This window comes from Hemisphaericaspora subhashii, assembly GCF_019202705.1.
Source record: "Hemisphaericaspora subhashii strain CBS 10753 chromosome Unknown scaffold215, whole genome shotgun sequence".
Classification (NCBI taxonomy): Eukaryota; Fungi; Ascomycota; class Pichiomycetes; order Serinales; family Debaryomycetaceae; genus Hemisphaericaspora; species Hemisphaericaspora subhashii.
The window spans coordinates 1-8,991 of record NW_026057478.1 but is presented as its reverse complement, the minus strand read 5'-3'; the positions used below and the strand labels follow the sequence as shown (position 1 = coordinate 8,991).

The following is an 8,991-nucleotide window of genomic DNA, read 5'->3' as shown; positions in this document are numbered from 1 at the left end:
TTGTTTTTTTTTGGGGGGGGGGGGGGCACTATCGGCACAGTGGATTTTTCATCTCCTTTTCGACATAAAAAGACGTTCTATCACACACGACCTGTCCTTGCGAAATCTTATATTTGCAGTGGATTTCATAATCGGAGTGTTCTCCTGCTATCCAACTTGTATAAAAAAACTAGTATCAAATGTATATCTTTATCAAAGTTTTCTCTACTGCAATTTCAAACTACTACCTCAGGCTAGCAGTTTTAATTAACATTCCCAGAAAACATATCAAAACCATTCGTCATGCAAATTCCCTAAAATGTGATCTTTATTAGATTATATCATTGGCATACTTGGAGCCATAAGGTGTTGATTAAAAAAAAGTAACATCGAATTATGACGAAGAAAAAAAGTAGTTCCGAGTAGATTTTTTGCAGCCATTGCAATATCCCAAACGGGTAATTTTTTTGATGCAAAATTTAACATGACATGTTTGTCAGGGGGAGACTCCGACTTTATAAAAGCTAGTAAAAGAACCGCAATCCTGGAAAAATTAATTCAAATTACTCTACATACAAAATCGAATATCTACAAACATGGAATCTGATTTAATTTCAAATGCTGGTGATATAATCCTCAGTTTTTCCTTTCCAGGGAGTGAAGAACTTTATGGTCTTCCATTTTTTGCCCTTGACGATTATCAAGCCGACCAACTAGCAAAACAAGTTGTTTCTGCAGTTTCAATTGGTGCTTGTTCGGTTTTATTCATCTTTTTGATTGGTATTTCTTATAATAGTAAGAAGACTCAAGTGTTTAGGTCAGTTTTATTTTATACTAATGCCCTGATTTTATTAATCCAAACCATTAGATCTGGTTTATATATCAATTATTTACAGGGTGGGTTATCTACTCCAAGCTTTTATTTTACTGGTATTTATGACGGTAGTTCTTATGCAATTTCCGATGCTTCCAATTCTTTCAAAGTCATTTTGGTGGCTTTAATTCAATTGTCTTTAACTTTTCAAGTTTATGTGATGTTTCAAAGACCAGGGAAAAACTTTTGGGGAATTGCAGCAACTACGTTTATTGGTTTGTTTTCAGTTGTTGTTGTTGCATTCAATATAAATGCAACTGTCTTATCTCATAATAGATTTGCTGCTTTCATTAGACAAGAATCTGTTGAAGTTGCCAATGTTTGGAATGACTTACCAACATTATTATTTTCGATTAACATTAATTTAATGTCAGTGTTATTGGTCTGTAAATTAGCAATGGCTATCAAAACAAGAAGATACTTAGGATTAAAACAATTTGATGGGTTTCATATTTTATTCATTATGTCAACCCAAACATTATTCATTCCTTCAATTGTTTTGTTTATTCATTATTTTGTTGACAACAGTGGTGACTCTGAATTGGTTCAAATTAGTTTCCTTTTGGTAGTTTTGTCATTACCATTAAGTTCAGTATGGGCTCAAACTCAACATAATGCTGAAAAAGTTAGTCAAATTCCAAGTTTAAGTTTCCTCACTCGTGAAGCAAGTGAACATGATACTTTAGTTGGAAATTCGCCACGTAAGTTATTCAGTGGTTCAAGTGAAAAGAATTCTCCAATTACACCTCCTGGTCAATTTAATTTACTGGGCTTAGATAATTCTTTACCACCTGATCTTGAAGACTTGTTAGATGATGGGAATCCAAGTAATCCACAAATGATTTCTAAGCTGGTGACTATTAACCCTCATCATGTTTAGATACGATTTCTTCTTCTTTTTTGTATTTTCTTTTTAGTTAGATATTTCTTTCGTTTTAAATCAAATGTTTCTTTAAGTATTAATTAATTTCAATGAATTTATTCTCAGAACTTTTAATGGAAGTTCTAGACTCTCTCACATGTTTTATTTTTTATTTCGCTCGAGAATTTATTCCTTGGAAAGCCAATCCCCATACCAACCAATAAGAACAAGATGGTAGCAGAACCTGTACAAGCAACAGTTCAGACTCTCAGACGGTTCTATAATCAAACGACTGATTACATATCTGATAAACATGATGTGTTTATAAATTCTGATTATTATGAAAAATTATCCAACTTGAATCCATTTACAAAGTCAAATGACTCAATTCTTGCCACCAACAATAATCCATGGTCTCTGCCGCCTCCATTACCTCCATCATCAACTGCCGCCACCTATGATAGGGTATGTGATAATATTAGTAAGAATAGAATGAAATATCTTTCAATCTTATCTATTGGGTTGGGAGCAACTGGTATTTATTTCCTTTGGAAACGGAGGGCAAATATGTCAGCATCAATGGAAAAGAGGACGAAGAGAAGAGTTCCAAAATTACCTAATGGAGCAAGAAGAGATGTTATTTTAATAATTGGGTCTCCTACGGAACCCTTAACTAGATTAATTGCTCTCGATTTTGAAAAGAGAGGGTTTATTGTCTATTTGACTATTTTGGATGAAAATGATTTTAAATATATTGAATCAAATCCAATAACTGATGATATTAATTATTTAAATTTAAACGAATCAAAGTGTATGGAAGATCATATTTCCAAATTTAATCAATTGTTAAAGCTACCAGTTGTACCTTTCCCAGGAGCCAAAGCACACAATTTAAGACTTGTAGGAGTCTTATTTGCTCCAAGTTTATACTTCCCGATTGGACCAATTGAAAATATTGCAATTAGCACATGGACAAAATTGAATGATAGATCGTTAACTTATCTTAAATTGTTATCCTCGGGTTTAATTCAATTAATCAGAAAACAAAATTCAAAATTAATTTTAATTAACCCCAATATCTTAAGTACATTAAACATGCCATATCATGCCCCTGAGACAATTTTCCAAAACCAATTGAAAAACTTATTCACAACTTTGACAAGAGAATTAGCATGTCATGGAATATCAGTTACTCAAATAAGATTAGGAAACTTACATATCTCAAATCAAAGATTAAATTCTCCTCCAAGAATCGAAACTCTTGTCAATACTGAAGTTAGATCTTGGACTTCTGAGATGAAAGAGTTATATTCTGATGATTTTGCCAAATCTCAATATAAGGCAAATCCAATTAAATCCACTGGAAGAGGTACGAGCTTAAGACAATTGCATTATCTTTTATTTGATTTAATATATAATGAAAAGCGAAACCCGCCAGTAGTGTATTGTGGAACTGGAGCTCGAGGATATGACTTAATTGCCAGGATATTCCCGGAATCTTGGATTGAAAGATTCTTACGTTAAAATAACCCTAAGTAAATGATTGATATTTGTAAATAGTACACGACCAATAATTTTTTTTTTTTGAGAAGACCTTCATCCTGAACATAAAAAAATTTTCATTTCAGATAATTCTTTCTCTTTCTTTTTTTACACTTCACGTCCATAGTCAAAGATTTGTTATCGAAGCTCACAAAAGGATATTCACTTTTTGTGTATATCAATGCAAATGCTTTGGGGAAAGTCTCCTGTCACAACAGCGGAAACGTAATGGATTATCATCAATTCCATTGACGAAATGGTCAAATGTTTTTCAGAGTTTTGATATGGTTATGGGTGGTCCTATATGTGTTTATTGGTATCTTTGAATGCTTGAAGGTTTTCTTTGCTTAATTCTTTTCTTGGAGGATTGATGGTATCTGTTTGTCTTTTACTAATTCGTTTGAGTCTTGTCTTGCAAAAGCTCTGGTAATTGACATTCATAATTGGATACTCATCGATTTTCATATCAAGGAGAATAGAGGCAGAGAAATCCCTAGTTTAAGTTTATCTGATACATGTATTTGGCCGCCTCATGTCAATCTTCTTATCAGCTTGATCATTTTGTATATTTTTGCCTAATTGGGTTTATTTAACTCCCGATTGGATGCTATGTTGGTGTTATTCTTCGGAATGATATTGATTTCTGTCGGCAATGGGGCTTTGTGTCCTAAACGATAGTTATAACAAATGATCAAAGTCAAATTTGATTAACGCAATGGAGCTTATTCTTGACTTATGGACGTCCCCCCTTCCTAAAAGTCTGCTTTTACAAAGATGATACGAAATCTTATGGTAAATTTCGCATAGTCAAATATGCCAGACTTCCCAAGTCTATAGTTTTGCAGCTTCAAAGAAGTTGAATATTATTTATGTTAAACTATCTGGATCTTTCTATACCTTGAAGGATGATTAGTGTGCTTTTTTTGTGGTTATTATGATGAGACATCAAGCAAACATAGAGTCAAGCTCTGATTTTTTATAACTTCGATATTCACTGTCTGGAAAGATGGCAGGTTTATTGGAGCTGAAGAGAGTTGCATAATTTCTGAAAACAACACAGATATAGTTCACTAAACATCTTCCTTCTTCAAAGACCAGATATTTTAAATATGAATGGTATTACTATTGAAAAATTAAATAATATTTCATTAGACAAATCTTAAAAATTAAATCTATTTATGATAGCGCCCTAAAAAATTAAATCTAACCCAGTATTACTCCACTGGCCAATGACTCGTTAAACTATTCCCCCCTCTAGATAAATTATCATTTCCCAGCAATTCAATGGAATATAGTAACAACGTAGTAGCCATATTTATCCAATTCCAAAATTGCCACGGATGCACAACAATTGGCACGTCTCCATTATCCCAAAGGGGCCAAAGTTGTAGCTCTGTCCCTAGCTCTCCTATATATGACATCATCAAATGTGTGTATACTGCTATTATCAAACATGGTGAATAGGCATATATTAATCTTAGAAAGGTTGATGATGGTTGAGTACTAGGTGGTTTAAGATGAAATGTTTTTTTGGATCTAATCCCTTTATGATTTGGTTCTTCGGGAGTTGTATTGATATCTTGTGAACCATTATTACTACTCTGCATCCTTGATAAAGAGGTAGATGAAGTTTGTCTCGATCTTGGAATAGGTGTTTTAGGTGGAGTGATCGCTCCAAAAGTAGCCGCTTGATATAATGAAGGTATAATTTTGGTGGCAGCATAAAAAACTCCAATTCTATAAGCAAAATTTAACAACAATGGTAAAGTTAATTTCTGACTTGCCATAATTAAGAATTCCCATACACCTTTAAATGACCCTGGTAAAGTAAACGCTAAGAAAGGTACCACTTCTGAAATTGGGTTTAAAATTGATGGAGGAATTAACGGAATTTCATTACGTAAATTTATAGTAGCTTGTCTTAATAAATTTGCCAAAGCCTTTGAAGCATCTTCTGATAATATTGGGAAGGTTTCATAAATACATTTAACAATATAAGCAAATAACAAGGATGATTCGATGATTGAACCTTTCCCACTTACAATTCCAAATAATCCTATTCCAATTGTTGTAGTTAATAAGGATCCTAATAATGAAGCACTTGCAATATCAATTGTAAATGGAAATACATAAATTCGATATAAAAAATAAAATGCCCCTGTAATTATCGATGCGCTTCCAATCAACGAAACAATTAACCAAGAATCTGATTTATAAATGGTTAACCAATTTACCGTTTGACCAATAGCTTGAATTAATAATAATGAACAAAATCCTTCTAAGATTGTGAATACAGCCGTGGAATTTCTTAATAATAATTTCCAAATAAAGATTGGATTTAAATTTGATGGATTATCTTTATGTAATTCATGACCAAAATAACTTAAAAAGAAGGTTAATAAACTTGGAATAAAGAAATGTTGACTATAATATATTAATGACATCCATCTAAAATATCTTGTTCTCCGAACTAAAATTCTAATTGTTGTTAATAAGAAATATGCGACAAGGGTTGTTAATGAAAATGCTAAACCACAATTGACTCCTCCAACATCAAATGCTAATGGTATTGTTAAAATGATTAACAGTAAATATAAGGTAGAAAATACTCCATGTATAGTTCGTAGTATTCTCTTTTTAATATGTGACATGTGATATAATTTTTATGGAAAATCTATCTGGACCTTACGTATGTGTACTTTGAAATTATTAATTCACTTAATGACAAACGAAATTTATTACCAATCAATTGAAGAGCAATCAATAAGTTATTGCCTTTGAAATTTATATTTGATTAACAAATGTCAAATCAACNTGTCAAATCAACAATTGACAAACTTTTAATTGTTTTTATTTTATTTGTCTGTTTTTTAACTTGATCCTTTTTTTTTTTAATTTGACAATGCGATTTTTGGCCTAACAGATTTTTTTTCTTACTCGGTTGTAAATCTGATTTCTCATAGTTAAAGAATTAAATATAAAATTATTTAAATAAGAACTATTTTTCAACTCCCAAGGCAAAATGAATCCCTTACTCCTTTCTAACAATCAATCAATATTCTAATGTCATATATTTAACGTATCTCTATTAATCATCATTCAATGTTGATGAAACTTTTGACTTTAATAACATTCTCAATTTAGCATCTGAAGATTCTAAGCTATAACCAATTTGCAACCCTTCAAGATACCTTATAACTTCAAATAGACGTAGACCATCAACATCTTCTATGGTGTAGATTTCTCGTAGTCCATATTCTTGTGGTGAATATCCGTCAGGGAATGTGATGGAACATTTGCCCTTTCCGTGATCCGAATCTAGATACATTATTTCTGAGATTTGGGATACTTGTAAATGGTATTTGATACTCTCCAATAGCCTCATTTTTGTTTTGTATGAATCCTAATTACGTAGAGACTAACCTTTAGTGTTTTGAACAATTTTTTAAAGATTGGGAGATAAATGTAATCTTTCCCTTTGTTTTTTTGCAGTCACAAATTACCAGAGAAATTTAACAAAGAACTAAATATTATTATCATAGAATTTGGTATAAGAATCATCTTTAAATGTTCAGATAACTTCATTTGTAATCCATTATCAATGTAAACACCCCATTGTCCCGTAAAAATGACTTCAAAGTCAATAAGTGTCTTTTTTTCTTTTTTCATACAAAGGGCTTATTAAAGATAATAATAATGATTACTAAGGGTCATAGGAAAATCAAAACCAATTCGGTTTTAATAAATTTAGAATTTTTGTAGAAAGTCCCATACAAGAATTGGAATATGATTATTTTCGTTTCTTGCTTTAAGTAAATGAAATATAATTTATTTAAGAACGACAGTACATAGCAACCCTGATTCATTTGCATCGGAATTCATGAGGCTGGTGTAGGTAATGGTCTTTCTAAACATAAATTCCTTACACTTTTTGTTTTCGCCTGAATTGGCACCTATGTTCTCCCTCCATTACCAAACGTTATACATTCAAAAAAGAGTTATTAGTTAATCCAAGACTGTTTGCATATGTTTAATTAACTATTCTATCAAGTTTAGTATCTTATAATTTTTGAATCTTTCAGCTACCCCCCTCCACCATCGAACGCTAATGCACCAGGCAGCTCACGTGGTAACTTGAGTATTGTCCCTCCTACTGATAACGCCTATGATAATACCAATGTTAATACTGATATCTCTGATCCCTTCCAAGAATTATATTACTAATTTCGGTACTCGAATTCCTATTGATTGCATTTCGGTGCTTGCATTCCTGCTGATTCAATTTCGGCGCTCGCATTCCTGTTGATTGACCTTGAATCACCGGGGACTTACATTCTCTTGGCCGAACGAGTCTTGAGATTTCTTAGTTTAATTTCACAACGGTTTTAATCCGTTGGTGTTAGATCTCATAATTACTTTATTGTAACATAGAACAAAGATTTATTCTATTGAGGCTCACTTACAGTAATAGATAGTTAAATGATTTTAACTTGAACCCAATGAAAGAGAGTCACCAGTACACTCTCTAATTCCATCACGGAGATAGCGAAATATGTTGAATTTGATCTCTTGCCCTGATATGATTTGGAACAAGAAAAAAATAATATTTGTTCGAATTTATAATTGCAAAATTATTTCAGAAAATATATTTTTTCATTTTTAAGCCTGCAAACAGCATATGTGAGACTATCAATCTGTCGGATCTACTCTTTTGTTATTTTGGGAACTTATCCCAGATCTTTCTATACCAACTACAGCTTGCATAAATTGAAACAGATGGTTTCACTCCCTATTTAATACAGTATCCCGAATTGTACGAAAGCTCCAAAGATATGTGAAATAGTACCCAAGAATTATGGAACTAAAAGCCAAGCCTTACTTTTACGAATTGCAGTGTATTGCAGTTCCGCATCAAAAAATATCAAAGCTTGAACTAACTCAAGAGGAGCAGGTCTTGTAGTTTTGATAGCTTTTCTAATCGACAAGAGATTTAAGCAACGAGTGAGCTTCATATTTTTTTTCTTGTTTGCTTTGATATCCGAAGGTGCTTGTACGTATGGCACTTATCGAACCTTTAAATAAATCCCATTTTAACAAGTATAAATAATGATCAATTTCTCATGTCTGTTCTAAACTTCATATGTTTCACTCCTCTGAACAACAAGAAATGAGTAAAGTTGCTACATATTTCGGTAGATTGAAATGGGGTTTTTTACCTCAGAGAAGAATTGTCGATGAAGATGAGTTCGGTAACTTTATTGATACCCAGGAAGAATCCAGTGATGTTGACTTGCCAGAACCTCTCGAAAAGTCGGGATCCAAGATTGAAGTTCACATAGAAGTGGTGGAATCAACAAACTTAGAATATCGAGATGAAAAGAATCGTCCTTGGTGGAAGTTCTTCGATGAATTTGAGTACCGAGTCACTAAGGAAACCAAAGGAAGGCGTAAGTGGTATAAATGGTTTCATGAAGACGATACTCCAGAAGAACGTCGTCTTATCTTAAAGATTGATTTATTGTTAACTCTCTACTCAATGATGGCCTATTGGATCAAATATTTGGATTCAACAAATTTAACTAACGCGTACATCGGTGGTTTACGTGAATCTATCAATATGCAAGGGAATGACTTTGTCAATACCCAAGTTATGTTTACTGTTGGTAACATTCTTTTTCAAATTCCTTTTATCTATGTCTTGTATGCCCTTCCATTGAATTATGTCATGCCCATG

General features: G+C 32.5%; 4 protein-coding genes across 4 annotated transcripts; 2 read left to right on the top strand and 2 right to left on the bottom strand. All coding sequences in view use genetic code 12, as the record gives it.

Moving 5' to 3' along the window:
• Window positions 1–575: 575 nt before the first annotated feature.
• On the top strand, window positions 576–3,239 carry J8A68_006113 (uncharacterized protein; the record flags this gene model as incomplete). The annotated part of the gene is made up of 2 exons (XM_049410252.1): window positions 576–1,706; window positions 1,917–3,239. 2 exons carry the CDS (start codon window positions 576–578, stop codon window positions 3,237–3,239), a joined length of 2,454 nt encoding a protein of 817 aa, XP_049260613.1.
• Window positions 3,240–4,471: 1,232 nt separating this feature from the next.
• Window positions 4,472–5,908, bottom strand: J8A68_006112 (uncharacterized protein; the record flags this gene model as incomplete). The annotated part of the gene is made up of 1 exon (XM_049410251.1): window positions 4,472–5,908. One exon carries the CDS (start codon window positions 5,906–5,908, stop codon window positions 4,472–4,474), a length of 1,437 nt encoding a protein of 478 aa, XP_049260612.1.
• A 437-nt stretch (window positions 5,909–6,345) lies between these two features.
• Window positions 6,346–6,585, bottom strand: J8A68_006111 (uncharacterized protein; the record flags this gene model as incomplete). Its single annotated transcript, XM_049410250.1, has 1 exon — window positions 6,346–6,585. The coding sequence occupies one exon, from the start codon at window positions 6,583–6,585 to the stop codon at window positions 6,346–6,348; it is 240 nt and encodes a 79-aa protein (XP_049260611.1).
• Window positions 6,586–8,397: 1,812 nt separating this feature from the next.
• J8A68_006110 (uncharacterized protein) lies at window positions 8,398–8,991 on the top strand (the record flags this gene model as incomplete). Its single annotated transcript, XM_049410249.1, has 1 exon — window positions 8,398–8,957. A coding segment is annotated over one exon (560 nt), but the record flags the coding sequence as incomplete, so codon positions are not given.